The sequence below is a fragment of the Myotis myotis genome, unplaced genomic scaffold (genome assembly GCF_014108235.1).
Source record: "Myotis myotis isolate mMyoMyo1 unplaced genomic scaffold, mMyoMyo1.p scaffold_m19_p_3, whole genome shotgun sequence".
NCBI lineage: Eukaryota > Metazoa > Chordata > Mammalia > Chiroptera > Vespertilionidae > Myotis > Myotis myotis.
In genome coordinates this window covers 197,807,760-197,823,075 of record NW_023416335.1, presented here as the reverse complement: position 1 = coordinate 197,823,075, position 15,316 = coordinate 197,807,760, and the positions used below count along the sequence as shown (strand labels likewise).

General features: G+C 36.9%; 1 protein-coding gene across 11 annotated transcripts in view; it reads left to right on the top strand.

Moving 5' to 3' along the window:
* UHRF1BP1L (UHRF1 binding protein 1 like) overlaps positions 1 to 14,882 on the top strand; it is an 84,407-nt gene extending 69,525 nt beyond the window's left edge. For 6 of the 11 annotated variants that reach the window (XM_036297320.1, XM_036297312.1, XM_036297314.1 and 3 more), the window contains 8 exons: positions 1 to 1,496; positions 1,764 to 1,933; positions 3,071 to 3,213; positions 3,868 to 4,018; positions 9,172 to 9,425; positions 9,762 to 9,870; positions 12,393 to 12,586; positions 14,222 to 14,882. In XM_036297320.1, coding sequence (XP_036153213.1) covers positions 1 to 1,496; positions 1,764 to 1,933; positions 3,071 to 3,213; positions 3,868 to 4,018; positions 9,172 to 9,425; positions 9,762 to 9,870; positions 12,393 to 12,586; positions 14,222 to 14,341 — 2,637 coding nt within the window. In that variant the 3' untranslated portion in view covers positions 14,342 to 14,882. Of the gene's footprint in view, positions 1,497 to 1,763; positions 1,934 to 3,070; positions 3,214 to 3,867; positions 4,019 to 9,171; positions 9,426 to 9,761; positions 9,871 to 12,392; positions 12,587 to 14,221 lie in introns of those variants that run through there. The other 5 variants (XM_036297319.1, XM_036297318.1, XM_036297321.1 and 2 more) reach the window with 5 other exon arrangements.
* The last annotated feature ends 434 nt before the right edge of the window (positions 14,883 to 15,316 follow it).

Sequence of the window (15,316 nt, the reverse complement as noted above, 5' to 3'; positions counted from 1 at the left end):
GTTGTTATTCCTTCTGAAATGAAATCTGAATGTCATCAAGATCAACCACATGCAATTTCTATTCAGAGTTCTGAAATGATTGCCACAAATACAAGGCACTGTCCAAACTGTCGACATTCTGACCTAGAAGCCTTGTTTCAAGACTTTAAAGATTGTGACTTTTTCAGTAAAACATATACTAGCTTCCCCAAGTCAGGTGACAGTTTTAATCTTCTACATCCAATCTTCCAGAGACATGCTCATGAACAAGATACCAAAATGCATGAAGTTTATAAAGGAAATATTACTCCCAAGTTGAGTAAACACACTCTTAAAACTTCTGCTGCCACAGATGTTTGGGCTGTGTACTTTTCTCAATTTTGGATAGATTATGAAGGGATGAAAAGCGGAAAAGGACGACCACTAAGTTTTGTAGACTCGTTCCCTCTTTCCTTCTGGATTTGTCAGCCAACAAGGTATGCACTGTCTCAAAAAGAGCTTCAGACTTGTAATCAAATATCTCTAAATACATCACAAAGTGAATCTAGTGATCTGACTGGCCGATTGAAGCGGAAAAAGCTCTTGAAGGAGTATTACAGTACAGAGTCTGAGCCCTTAACAAATGGAAGGCAGAAATCTTCCGATACATTTTTAAGATCTTCCTCTTCATCAGATGCAGATATTCATGTCCTGGTTCATGTTCATAAACACGTCAGTATGCAGATCAATCACTACCAGTATTTGTTCTTGCTTTTTCTCCATGAATCACTTATCCTCCTTTCAGAGAACTTAAGGAATGATGTAGAAGCGGTGACTGGCAGTCCTGCTAGTCAGACATCCGTTTGCATTGGAATTTTACTTAAAAGTGCAGAAGTGGCTCTTTTACTACATCCAGTGGAACAAGCAAATACTCTTAAGTCTTCTATTTCTGGAGGTGTGAACCCAATAGTTCCCGATTATTTGCCTACAGAAAACAGAGAATTCTTGTCTTCAAAAAGGAAACAAGTTAGTAATGGTATCAATCAAATTAGAAGTGTAACTGTTAATCATATGTCAGAGAACAGATCTATGAGTGTTGACCTTAGCCATGTCCCTTTGAAGGATCCTTTGCTTTTTAAATCAGCTAGTGACACAAATCTGCAAAAAGGTATTTCTTTTCTGGATTATTTGTCAGATAAAAATTTAGAGAGAATAAGTGAAGATGAAAGTAGTGGAATTCTTTGCAAAAGTGGCTCAGAACAAATTGGATTAGAAACAAGGGACAAAAGGAAATTATCTCATACAGATTCAAATAGTGTCTTAAACTACAGAGAACATTCAGACATGCTGTCATTTGATAATGATGGTAATCAAAATGTGCTTTCAAGTAGTTTAACTAGTGAAAGAAATGAAACCATAAAGTCGATTTTCAAAGCTGAAGATTTGCTCCCAGAAACAGCTTCACTCACTGAGAACCTGGAATTCAGTAAAGAAGAAGCACCCACAGTGAGAACACTTAAATCACAGTCATCTTTAAGGTAACAGTGTGCTATTGGGAGGGGGCGGGGGAGTTTGTGTGTGAGCGTATTTTGGACCTGAAATTGCATGGCAAATATGGCATTGTTAGAATTAACACATGGAAGAGCAGGTTCTTCAAAACATGAAAATACTTTAAGGTTATATTTATAAAATATAATTTATAAATTTGTGGATACTGTATACATATTTTTATTTTGTTAGAGGTATTTTTTAGAAAGACTTTTTTACCTCATATGTGATGATCTAATAATTTTGTTTGTTAACAGTGGGAAGCCTAAGGAACACTGCCCACCGAACCTGGTTCCACACTGTACATCTTACAAAAACATAAAAAGGAGCTCCTCACAAACCTCATTGGATACCATTTCACTTGACAGCATGTTATTGGAAGAACAGTTGTTAGAAAGTGATGGAAGTGATAGTTTTCTGGAAAAAGGTAAAACAATACAATAAAGCATTTATATTATATATATGTATCTTATATATGCTTCTTTTAACCATATATTTCTCTTTTTTGTGTGTGGCTGACACCTAGCATTTATTTGTATATCCTATATAATGAAAGGCTAATATGCAAATTGTCCCCTCAACCTGGAGTTCGACCAGGGGGCGGGGCTGGCTGGCCAACTGCCTGCGGCCCTTCCCAGCTGGCCGTGTCCCCTCCCCCCGACTGATCCTGCCTGATCAGCCTCTATTGGGGCGGGCTGGCTGGACCCCACCCATGCATGAATTCATGCACGGGCCTCTAGTAGATCATAAAGCAGAATAGCATTAAGGCTACTAGCACTCTTACAGAGACTTCTATATGTGAAATGTTGATTAGGTGACCTTAATTAGCATGATGATTCTTAAGTATGTGGTCCTAGGACAGGACTCCAGACTGTATCTACTTAGTTCCATAGCAGGATTTGCTCATGGAAGCTTATTATATGGTAGTAAATATAATAAAAACATTGAGACTATGTTTTGTATGTCTTTGGCTTTTCTAGTCTTTCTAGTAATTTACTAATTTTTCTAGTAATTTTCTAATAATTGATTTGTGACAGACACTTAAAAAAATTGTCTTTTACCTCAGAGAATTTGAGAAATATGGAAATAATAACAGCACATTGAGAAAGTATGGCAGGTAGATAAGAGTGGAGAATTGTTACATTGATGGTAGTGGAATTAACTTCATGTAGAAGATCATTAGAAGCTACTGTGGGGTACTAAAAAGAAAAATTAAGTGGTCAGACTGGAATTATCCAAGGTAGAATAGAGTAAAGCGGGCCACGCTGGCTGACCACGAACCTGCTAGTTACAGAAGCACCGTGCCTGCATGGAGAACACAGGCTGAAGTCAGCTGTGGTAGATTTCAGACTAAGTTTAGGGCTTAAGTATCTCTAACATTTTATTGTGAGAAGTTATTATTATTTGCTAACTAATTACAATTTAATTTTTCTTTGTTTATTGTCTTTTAAACAAGGCTATGCTTAGGAAAAAGTTAAAGGGATAGCCCATTTTGGTTAGATAAATAAACATTTTTGGATTATTGGTAAAACTGATTTTATTAGTTTATTTTGTATTATTTCAGTTATTAAAAAGAACTCAAGTACAAATTATCAGAACCCAGCAAATAGTGCAAATGCCACTGCAAACCTACAGAATTATGGTGAAACCTCTCCAGATGCCATCAGTACAAATTCAGAGGGTGCTCAAGAAAACCATAATGACCTGGTAATCATTTCAGAAATTCTATGAAGAGAAATGCCAACTTAATGTGTTCACATGTTAAGACATTAATATATAAAATGATCAGATTGTGGGTGATCCACTTTGTTCTCTCTTGAAAACTCATTTTCTATTCTTGAAAATTCATCTTACTGAATTGTTTTTCTCTGAATTTCACTTAAAAATTTTGTTTTTTTGTATTGAGGAGGGGAGGTTCTATCTTTTTTCATCTTTTATTTTTCACCTTTATTTTAGTTTCAATTTAAATATACTTTGAAATAGTTTGATGATAAGGTTGGTAGTTCCTATGAGGGGCTTTCTACAAAAGAAATGTATTACTGGTTTATTTAAGCCTCTTCACCCAGTGAGATATTCTGTGGATGATTTGGAAAATATGTTCAGCTTTTAATGAAAATAATTTCTCATGAAAATGTCATGTAATTAGTCTTTGTGTTCAAAAAATTCTCTTGACTGAGTAAGAAGAAAGGGGGCTGAAATTTATGACAATAATGTAGTAACCACATTCTTTTGATCACAAGTATATATTTGGTTTGTTAGGCCTAAGTTGTATTTTTAGAGATTGTAGTTTCTTGAGTTATTTTTTAAAATTTTTGTTTTAATTACTTGGTATACTAATATTATTTATGTAATCATTGTTAGATGTCAGTCGTGATGTTTAAAATTACTGGTGTTAATGGGGAGATTCACATCCGAGGGGAAGATACAGAAATCTGTCTTCAAGTAGACCAAGTGACACCGGATCAATTAGGCAATATCAGTCTTCGGAATTACCTTTCCAATCGTTCAGTAGGTGAGATTTTAATATGACTTAAACTTTTATTTTTTAATACCTGTGACTCATCTATATATATAAAAGCCTAATATGCTAAGTGTCCCTCCGCCCGTCCAACTGGTTGCTATGATGCATACTGACCACCATGGGGCAGGCACTCAACGCAGGAGCTGCCGAGTGGCAGTGACTTTGCAGCGGCAGTTCTCGGGTAATGCACCCCAAAACCAGAGAGGAGGGAGCCCAATTCCTCGTGGGGCCGTGTGATTCCACCTTCAGCCGTGGGTTATGTTGTTGCTGGGGCACTGTCGGCCCTGAATCTGGTTTACTGCACACTTGCATTTGTGTTTCACACCCTGTATGATAGCAACTTTGCCGAGTGCCCTCTTGCACTCTAGGACCCCTTGGAGGATGTTGGAGAGCTGGCTTCGGCCCAATCCCTGCAGGCCCGGCTGAGGGACCCTACCTGCCGGAGGGACCCTTATTACTCTGTAGATGCCCTTTGAGCCACAGTGCCACCCCAGGTGCGACTGGCTGGAGAGGGACTGCGGGAGGTTAGCTCCAGGGCATGTCTGGCCCATCTTACCAAGTACTGCCCCACTGGCCACCTTCTAATTAATTTCTTTTTAATGTGCACAAATCCATGCACCGGGTCACTAGTTACCATATAAATGAATTCAAGAAAAATTACGTTTACATTAGAGACTTGTTTTACATCAGTTTATTTTCATTTTGATTTGAAATATAATCTGTTGAGGATATAAGGGCCTGAGAAAACTGAATTCTTTCTATATGAAAAGAGTGATATAGTAATCCTAGAAGGTCAGATTTAGGTCCATACTAGAATAAGTGTCAATTTCTATATTCCACATTTTTGTTTATAAGCAAACATTTCCAAATACTTGGTATTTGGAAAAATCACGTATCCTGTTCTTGTGGTTCTGTATTCTAAGATCAACACTCTCCCTTGGACATAGAGGGATATAAACAAAAAAAAAAATGCAGGGTATGAAGAGGAAGCCATCCCTTTTTCAAAGTTTAAATAAAGATATTTATGGTTTTTAGTCATTTGAAGAAATGATTTAATAGACTAGTTATACTAAGAATTTAAAATGACAATATTTAAGTTTTAAAATGTTTTAACAAATCACAGCCCTGTAATGTTTTTCTTTGCCATATATACAGAATGCTGTATCTGATATATAACATGTTGAAATACATATAGTCCTACATGATATCAAATAAGTATGCTATCACTTCACATCATGGGAATTGCAGATAAATTTGCTATCCTATATAATAGAAGCTTAATATGCAAATTGACAGAATGGTGGAACGACCAGTTGGTGTGATGTGCACTGACCACCAGGGGGCAGACACTCAATGCATGAGCTGCCCCCAGCCCGCAGGCCCCACACCAGCCAAGGCAGGTGCCAGTGGGGCTCCCTGGTCACCCCACCAGCTGCCCCACAGAGGCGACTGGTGACAGCAGGCTGGCGCCACCCCTTGATCGCCCTGCCGGGGGCGGGGCCTGTGAGCAGGCAGCACCAGGCCAGCCAAGGCGGGTGCCAGCGGGGGCCCCCTGGTTGCCCCGCCGGTCATTCCACAGATCAGCCCTGATTGCTGGCCAGTCCTAGGGACCCTACACATGCATGAATTTTGTGCATCAGGCCTCTAGTTTTCCTATAAACCATTATGGAAAAAATTGGCTCCTGGCTTTTTTCTGTGTGTACGCCTTGTAGTTTACAATGTTTCTGCTAAAAAAAAATGTCAAGAATTTTATATTAGCAAGTGTAAAATTCCAATAACATGCAAAAAGAAGGAAACTAAGGATATCGTTGGAAAGGTTTTACAATGGACAAAAATTTTAAAAAGTTTGAACATAAAATTTCAGAACCTAGACCGTGTTCTATATACAACTCAACCACTTTTCTAATTGTACATTCATAGATTATTTCCAGTTGCACAATTATTTTCTTAACTTTTTTTATACTTCATTTAGTATCATACCTTATTACTTTTATTCCTTTTGTTCTTTTTTTTTTTTTAAATATATTTTATTGATTCTTTACAGAGAGGAAGGGAGAGGGACAGAGAGTTAGAAATATCAATGAGAGAGAAACATCGACCAGCTGCCTCCTGCACACCCCCCACTGGGGATGTGCCTGCAACCAAGGTACATGCCCTTGACCGGAATCGAACCTGGGACCTTTCAGTCCGCAGGCCGATGCTCTATCCACTGAGCCAAACCGGTTTGGCATTCCTGTTGTTCTTCAATGAAGAAGTCCATTTGAAATGCCTTGTATGTATGGGTTATATAGTCGGTGCTATCTAATACCTTAATTTTTCTGAACTGTCTCGCTCAGCTGCTTGCTAGAAGGACACACACACACACACACACACACACACACACACACACACACACACACACACACACACACACCCAGACAAACAAACAAACAAAAAAATCAAGGAGAGAGAAAGAGGAAAAGTATGGGGAAAGGGTTAAAAAAGATTTTAAAAAATTAGCTTTAGCATTTCAAACATTATTAACATATGAACAAAGATTGTATTTGTTTGCTTGTGTTTTTTTTTCTATAATATGTGGATTTTGGGTTCCTTTAATAGGAAGACCTTACTGTAATAGCTTCATGACATAAGTGATAGTAGGGAGGAATGGTATTTGACTAATGAAGATAATTATTTCTAGCTCTCAGCTCCCTGGAGTATGTATCTGGTGTGTGTGTGTGTATGTGTAGACATAGATATGTAGATGTACAGATCATTAAAATATACTATGAAATCACATATACCAAGTTGTTTCTAATTGCTCTTATTTTTAAACTATAGGCCCGATGCATGAAATTCATGCATGGGTAGGGTCAGTAGGCCTGGCTGGCAATCAGGGCCGATCTGTGGGGCGACTGGCAGAGTGACCGGGGGGCGGCGCCAGCCTGCTTGCCAGCCAGCCCCGCACCTTGATTTCCCCGCTGCTGCTGCCGGTCGCCTCCCTCTGAAGGGCGACCGGCAGGGTGATCGGGAGGCCCCAGTGGCACCCGCCTTGGCTGGCGTGGGGCTTGTGGGCTGGGGGCAGCTCCTGAGTTGAGTGGCTGCCCCCTGGTGGTCAGTGCATATAATAGCAACCAGTCATTCCACCAGTTGTTATGGTGTTTGGTCAATTTGCATATTAGGCTTTTATTATATAGAATAGACAAGTTAATTAACTTATTTTTTCTTGATATAGGAAATACTAACATATCTAAGTACATGTTCACACTCATGCTGAGGGAAAATAAACATTTCATGAATTTAATTAGTGGGGTTTCTTATGCGGACCCATGGCACAGATAACTTTTGTTCCTCAACAATTGATACCTCTTTTCCTTTCCAGAACAATTAGTTTGTTTTTAACTCATGGGTGTTATGAATTGCGAAATGGATCGTATTTTTCTTTTTGTTGCTGGAAAGCTCATTTTTGGTCTACCTTTGATACAGAAACTTAAATAATGTATTTTGAGTTATTAACTTTCCTACCTATTTTTTTCTTTTCCCTTCTGTTCTTATTTTTCTGTTGCTTACTTTTTATCTGATTATGCCATGTGCATGTTTCCTCCTGTTCTTTTAAGAGTTGGGTAAAGTAAAATAAACAAAGTAGTTACCAGAAGGGTCAATTCACTTCAGTGATTCCACTAGAAACTTTTCTTTTATTAGTTGGATATTCTTTTTTCTTTCTTTTTTTAAATATTTTTATTAATTTTTTACAGAGAGGAAGGGAGAGTGATAGAGAGTTAGAAACATCGATCAGCTGCCTCCTGCACACCCCCCACTGGGGATGTGCCGCAACCAAGGTACATGCCTCTGACTGGAATCGAACCAGGGACCCTCAGTCCACAGGCTGACGCTCTATCCACTAAGCCAAACCGGTTAGGGCAAGTTGGATGTTCTTTATGTGCTTTATTAAAGTTTTAAAATTTGTTTTTGAACTCAAGTATTTATATGCCTGTAAGCTACCTAAAAATTTTTTGAACAAGGCCAAGGCTTAATAAATGTAAATATTTAATACCCAGTTTTAATGGGGAAGATGCAAAGCCATTTCATTACTTCTTGAGAAATGTCTTAGTAGTCACTTACTTTAAATGCCATGACTGTTTTTTCATGACTATCGTCCATTATATTACAAATTTGTAGATAGGTACATATCCAGATACACTCTTAAGTATCTGAGGTATGCAGGATACCAGATTTATGTTTCTTTTCTTTTTTATGAAATCTTGATTGTTGAAAGTATTGTATATGTCTATATGATATCAGATTTATATCATGGTATGTTGTTTCATGTTACCAAAAAGTAGAAAATAGAGACAAATGAACATTATTTCAGTATAAAATTATCTATAAAATAGGATGTGAGGGTTATATATGGTATCTATATATATAAAAGGCTAAATGACAGACTGTCCGACCGTCCGACCTACCAACCGGCTGGTACATAAGACGCGCACTAGCAATTTAAAAATAAATGTTGAGGGGGTTGGGGGATAATGGGGGGATAAGGACACACATGTAATACTTTAATCAATAAAGAAAATAATAATAATAATAAAAAGAAAAAAAAGAAACACTTTCCTATTCCGGAGACATAAAGACATTTTCTTCTAAAATAACTAACTAACTAACTAAATAAATGTTGACTTGCGCATGCATGATACATATAAAGCTCTAGCTGGCGTCATTTGCACACATGTGTTTCAATCTGTCATTGTTGATTGTGAATTTGGTTGTTTTAGTTGACATTCAACATGAACCACATCACGATTTATTCATCACCCGACCGGCATTGATACATATGAAGCTCACGCTGGCGCCAATCACATGCGTGTTTTAATTTTATAATACTATATTATATATACTATTTTGATGTATAACTTTTCGCAGTAATGTAATTACCGCACAAATCTTTCTTCTAATTAATTTCCTTTCAATGTGCACGAATCTGTGCACTGGACCACTAGTGTTGTATAAGTACTGTAACTATCACTTAAATTAAGGGTGAATATTAAACCTTATTACTGCTTTCCCATTGTATAAAATGATTGTAACCTCTAATGACATACGAGAGTGACATTTTTGAGTAGTACTTCAAGTTACAATTTTTACATGTTCTTTTTCCGTAGGTTCTGATCATAAAGCTGTTATTCATTCCAAATCCTCTCCTGAGATTACTCTGAGATTTGAAAGTGGGCCTGGTGCTATAATGCACTCTTTGCTTGCAGAAAAAAATGGATTTCTGCAATGCCATATAGAAAACTTTAGCACTGAGTTTCTTACATCTTCTCTTACGAATATTCAACATTTTTTGGAAGATGATACTGTTGCAACAGTGATGCCAATGAAGATACAAGTTTCTAATACAAAAATAAATTTAAAAGTATGTCAATAAATATTTTCACATTTTCATGTTATACATGTTAACTTTGCCTACCTGAACTTCGGATTCATGCCTGAGAATATGCCTTCCCTGTAATATATACTTTACCGGCATTGAAATGAATATGTTGGTGTTTTTAGTGAATGATGTGGAGATCCTTCATAGAAATTAGAAAATATAAAAATAGAATAGGCAGTTTTCTCTGTATTAACTAAAAGATACATTTCTAACTCATTAAAAATATTGACTGAAGTAATATGTCTTAAGAAAATGATAATCTTGATTTTATCATTTACTTTAATAACAACATGCTGATACTATTTTTCTTTCCTATAGGATGACAGTCCTCGTAGTGGTACAATATCCCTTGAACCAGCTCCTGTAGCCATTCATATTGATCATCTTGTGGTAGAGAGAAATGACGATGGCTCTTTTCATATCAGAGGTATATATGAAAAACAATTTAAGTGCATACCTACTGAAATTTGGAATTAAATTATTTACATGCTGATTGTTTCTTTTCACCCCTACTACCATTATATGTATGCACATATGTAGGAGTAGATGAGTGAGAGACACTTTCTGTACATTGTAATAAAATATTACCTATGTGTAGATCTCTACTTCAGAAATAACTCATCTACAGTTGATTTAGTACCTATCCTACAAATGTGTTTTGAATGAAGCAAGAGAGTTTTTATGGTCCTACATCTTTCTTGATCTTACTTGGGTCTCTTATTTGATCTCTTTCCTAGCTTTATTTCCCACAATTTTTGTACATTTGCTCGACCGACCTGTTATACTCCCTGTATAGGAATTTGTCTTCCACTTTCCCACCTCTGTAATCTTATTGCTTGTTATTCCTCAGTAGAACTGTTAATTTTCTTCCAAGGTTATCTGTAGCTTCCCTTTTTACTTATGGTATATTGCCATGTGTTTAGTTCTGCTTTAATGTCTATATTCATTCTAGCAAGATTTTTAAGGTCTCTAATGTAAGGATTATATCTTATAAGGTAGTGTGGAGTAGTAGAAAGAGCTTGAGTCCATAGACTTAGGTGTTCTATTCCTCAATTGTTAGTAGCTACTTCAGAGTGAAATATGAAGGACTGATATGTGCATGCATTCATTGCCTACCAAAATCTCATCAAATGACATAAAATATGTTAAAAGAAGAATAAAGTTATAACAATACTGCAAAAGAACTATAAGTACCATTAGTGGGTCAGAAATTCTTTTTATTTTATTTTATTTATATTTTATTGATTTTAGACAGGGGAAGGGAGAGCCTTTTATTTCTTTTTCTTTCCTAATTGTCTTACCTAAAACCTTTAGGACATCCTATATAATAAAGATGTAATATGCAAATGGTCGTTATGCTATGAAGCATAATGACCGACTGTGTCATGACCAAATCAGCAGGAGGGTGGGGCAGCGAGCTACAAGCAGGAGGTGGAGAGCTACAGGAGTGGGCAGGGCAGCAAGCAAGTGAGAGGTGGAGAGCTAAGGAGCCGGCAGGGCAGCAAGCAAGCAGGAGGTGGAGAGCTACAGGAGGGGGCAGGGCAGCAAGCTATGAGTGGGGGGTAGGGGAGCTGGCAGAGAGCTACAGGAGGGCGCAGCGAACTACTGGCACACAGATTCGTGCACAGGGCTACTAGTTGTTAAATAAAAGTGGTGAGAGCAAACATTTTATTTCTGATCTTAGGAGAATAGCATTTAGTCTTATACCATTAAGTAGAGGGATATTGGCTGTGGGTTTTTTGTAGCTAGCCTTTATCAGATTGAGAAATTCTATTCCTAGTTCTGAGTGTTTTTATCATGAGAAAGCGTTGGATTTTATCAGATGTTTTTCCTGCATTTATTGAGATAATCATGTGACTTGTTTTATTCTGTTAATGTGATGTGTTATGCTAATTGCTTTTTGATAGTAAGTCAAACTTGCATTCCTGAGATAAATCCCACTTGGCCATGGTGTACAATTATTTTTATACTAGTGGCCTGGTACACGAATTTGTGCACAGGTGGGGTCCGGCCAGCCACCCCAATGGGGGCTGATTGGGCTGGGCTGGGGAGGGTAGAAGGCCACAGGCAGTTGGCCAGCCGGCTCTGCCCCTGATGGGGGTGGGGGGCCGATTGGGGGCAGGGCTGGCCAGATGAGGGGCTGGCCACGGGATGGGAGAGGCGAAGGAGGAGGTTCCAGGCTGGCTTGGGTGAAGGGCCCCGATCGGATTGGTTGGCTGCTGCAGTGCGAGTCATAGCAACTGGTCATTCCATCGTTCTGGTTGCTTGGCTTTTATATATATGGATTTGCTAATATTTTGTGGAGGATTTTTGTGTTTATATTTATGAACATTTTGATTTTAGTTTTGTCTGATTTTACAATCAGTAATATTGGCTTCATAGCATGACCTGAGCAATATTTCTCCTCTTCTATTTTTTGGTAGAGTTTGTAAAGATTTGGTATTCATTCTTCTTTAAATGTTTGGTAGACTTCACTTGAAAGCTTTTCTTTATGGGTAGCTTTTTTTTTTTTTAATCACTGATCCAATCTCTTTAACTGTTATATGTCTATTCACATTGTCTAGTTCTTCTGTAGTCTATTTTGGTTGTTTGTCTTCCAAGGAATTTTTCTATTTCATCTAAGTTATCTTTATTGGAATACAGTTGTTCATAGTATTCCTTTATAATAATTTTTATTTCATTAAGGCTGGTAGTAATGTCCCATGTTTTATTTCTAATTCTAATAATTTCTTTTCTCTTTTTTTGGTCAATCTAACTAAAGTTTTGTCAATTTTGTTCATCTTTACAGTGAGTGAGCTTTTGGTTTATTGACTTTATTGTTTTTTCTATTTCATAATAATGTCTTCATACTAATAGATATATATTCATTTTAAAATTCGTCTTTCACATTAAAAATTCAGATTTATCAAGTATTTGAAAATGTTTTACCTGAGCATTTTACTTGTTCAGATTCTCAGATGCTTAACACTGGGAATGATTTGAAAGAAAACATCACAAGTGAATCAGTGCAGCTTTCCAGTGGAAAGTATGATCTGAAGGAACAGCACAGTGTCACTCAAGCCACTCAGACAAGTCCAGAGACACCTTGGCCTTCTCAGTCAGTTCACTCTCCCGAGCGCTCCTTTAACTTCACTCGGGAACAGGTAATGGGAAAAACTAATTCATTCTCATTCAGTGTCAGTAATTAAAATAAATGTTAGATACTAAATAATTAAGAAGTTATTTACTTACCTAAGTAATGTTTACTGAGTACCTGTCATGAACCCCCACGTAGTGAGGATTACGCTGTTGAGCAAGATAGGGACAGGCCCAGCCTTCAGAGGGGTTGTAGTCTCATGGGGAGATAGAGGAGTAAATGTGGAAAGAGTTCTGGTTTCTGGAATCCAGGAACACTTCCTAGATGACATTCATTTTGATGTCTTATTTTTAAGTTGCAAAAGTGTTATAATATTTCATAAAAATATTTAAAACAACTTAAATATATTCTAACCTCATACAGTGCTATTAATACTACTTTATTTTCTTCCTAGGTTCTTTTCCATAATTTTCCTAAACAGTTGTTATTCTAGTGTATATATTGTATTTTTTTTACTTAACATTGTTTAACAATTATTTTTGGATATTGCTACTTATGCTTCATATTTATTTTAATGACAGAGTAATATGGATGCAGATGTACTGTCATTTCTAAACCTTCCTCTTAATATTTGTTAACATTTGAGTTGCTTCTTATTTTTTGCCACTATAAATAAAATGTCCAGTAGAAGTTTAATTTTGTATGATAGAACCACAGAATGAACTATTTCATCTGTTCAACAGGATTTGTTGGATGTCAGCTCTGAGCTAGGATATAGAATTAGACAGTATACTACTCTTCTCTATTGAAAAACTCAAAGACTAGTGGGAAAGACAGGGGTGTGCGAATTTTGGTTACCATGTACTGTGTAATGCTATGCTAGCAATTGAGGACAGACAGTCAAGTACCCAGCTTGGTTTATAAGACAGGAATTCTTAAGCTGTACCAAAGAAATCTGAGAACTTTTTGAAATTAAATGCAAATATTTTCACGTATTAGTAAATGCGTTTTTCTGGGAAGAAAGTACTTAGTTTTATCAAATCTTCATAAGTAGGGGTTAAGAAACAGTCCTAAGAAGATAAAATACCTGAACGGAGTCTTAATGAGGAGGGGAGACCTATTAGCCATCTAGATAAAAATATCTAATAAGATATTCACAATGTGGGTCTGAAGCTCGAGAGTGATTGATAGTGGATCAGGCCACAGGAGTACATGAGATGACCTAAGAGAATGACTCAGTGATAAAGGAAGATGACCAATTATGGAAGCTAACAGAACATTAAAATTTAAGGGTTCCTACATAGTGGAGGAGAGGATAAAAAGTCCATATGTGGGAGGGATAAACATGAAAGAGCTGTGGCAGAAAAGGCAGAGAGGAGAGACACGTAGGAAGGAGAAGAGAGGTCCGCAGTGTCTAAAGCCACAGAGGTCCAGGGAAACTAAAGTTAGACTAATTCACTGCTAGATTTCGAAAGTAGGCTTTAATTAGTGTTTTGAATTGCTGGGTCAGTACTTATGAACATTTTTAAGGGCTTGATAGGTATTTCCAAATAGCTTCTCAAAGCAGTTTTCAGCATAAGTGTACCTTTGCCAGCATTCGTTATTTTTCTGTTCCCAGTGTCACACCTTTAGCTGATATATAAATTGTCTATATTTTCTGAAAATGATTAAATTCTCTGATTTTTTAAATTTATCATTTCAGCTCATGGAAGAGAATGAATCTCTTAAGCAGGAATTGGCTAAAGCTAAAATGGCTCTTGCAGAGGCTCACCTGGAGAAAGACGCTCTTCTTCATCATATAAAGAAGATGACAGTTGAATAGCAGGAGTGGCAGTCAAAACCCAAATTATAGCTCTGCAGTCGGGAGGTTATACTTATAATGTGATGTTACCAACGAGTGGGAGAATTTTCTTTTAATGAAAAGACAATAAAATTAAATGATATGTGATGAAGTGGTGACTAGTCCAAAGCCAGTTTAGGAAGTATTAGGTATGGGCATTACAATCTTTGGTTGTTTTGTGTTTGTTAACCCTCTTTTAAACTGGTCTGATATAGGGAAGTCAACACATACTGTAAAGTAATTTCATGCCTAATGAAGATGTCATGTCCTAATTTTGATATCACACTATAGGCATTTTTTAAAAAAGAAAAATGAAAACCTATTGTGTTCCTCAGATTATTGAATTGATCACTCTCTGTTAATGATTACTATGATTTACAAAGATTCAAATGCTTTTAGGGCTAATGTAAAATAAAAGGCTTACATTTTAAATGTTTTAAAATAATGTACTTAAATCTATAAGTATTTAATTACTGTAAAAAGTCCAATCAGACAATAAATTATATAATTTTGGGTTTGAAAATTCTGGCAAATCACCCTACTGAACTTATAAAGTAACTTGGAAATGTGAAAAAGAAATCTTTTTAAATGATGGGTAAACTGTATAAATTGAGACTATAATTTGCAACAAAAAATGGTACAAGTGTAAAAATAAAAAGCACAAACTGTAAAAAAGCAAAACATTAGAGCAGCGGTTCTCAATCTGTGGGTCGCGACCCCTTTGTCGGTCGAACGACCCTTTTACAGGGGTCACCTAAGACCATCCTGCATATCAGATATTTACATTACGATTCATAACAGTAGCAACATTACAGTTATGAAGTAGCAACGAAAATAATGTTATGGTTGGGTCACAACATGAGGAACTGTATTTAAAGGGCCAGAAGGTTGAGAACCACTGCAATAGAGTATATGGCCAACTGATTTAAAAAGCATTACTTGTACATTCTTTGGAAC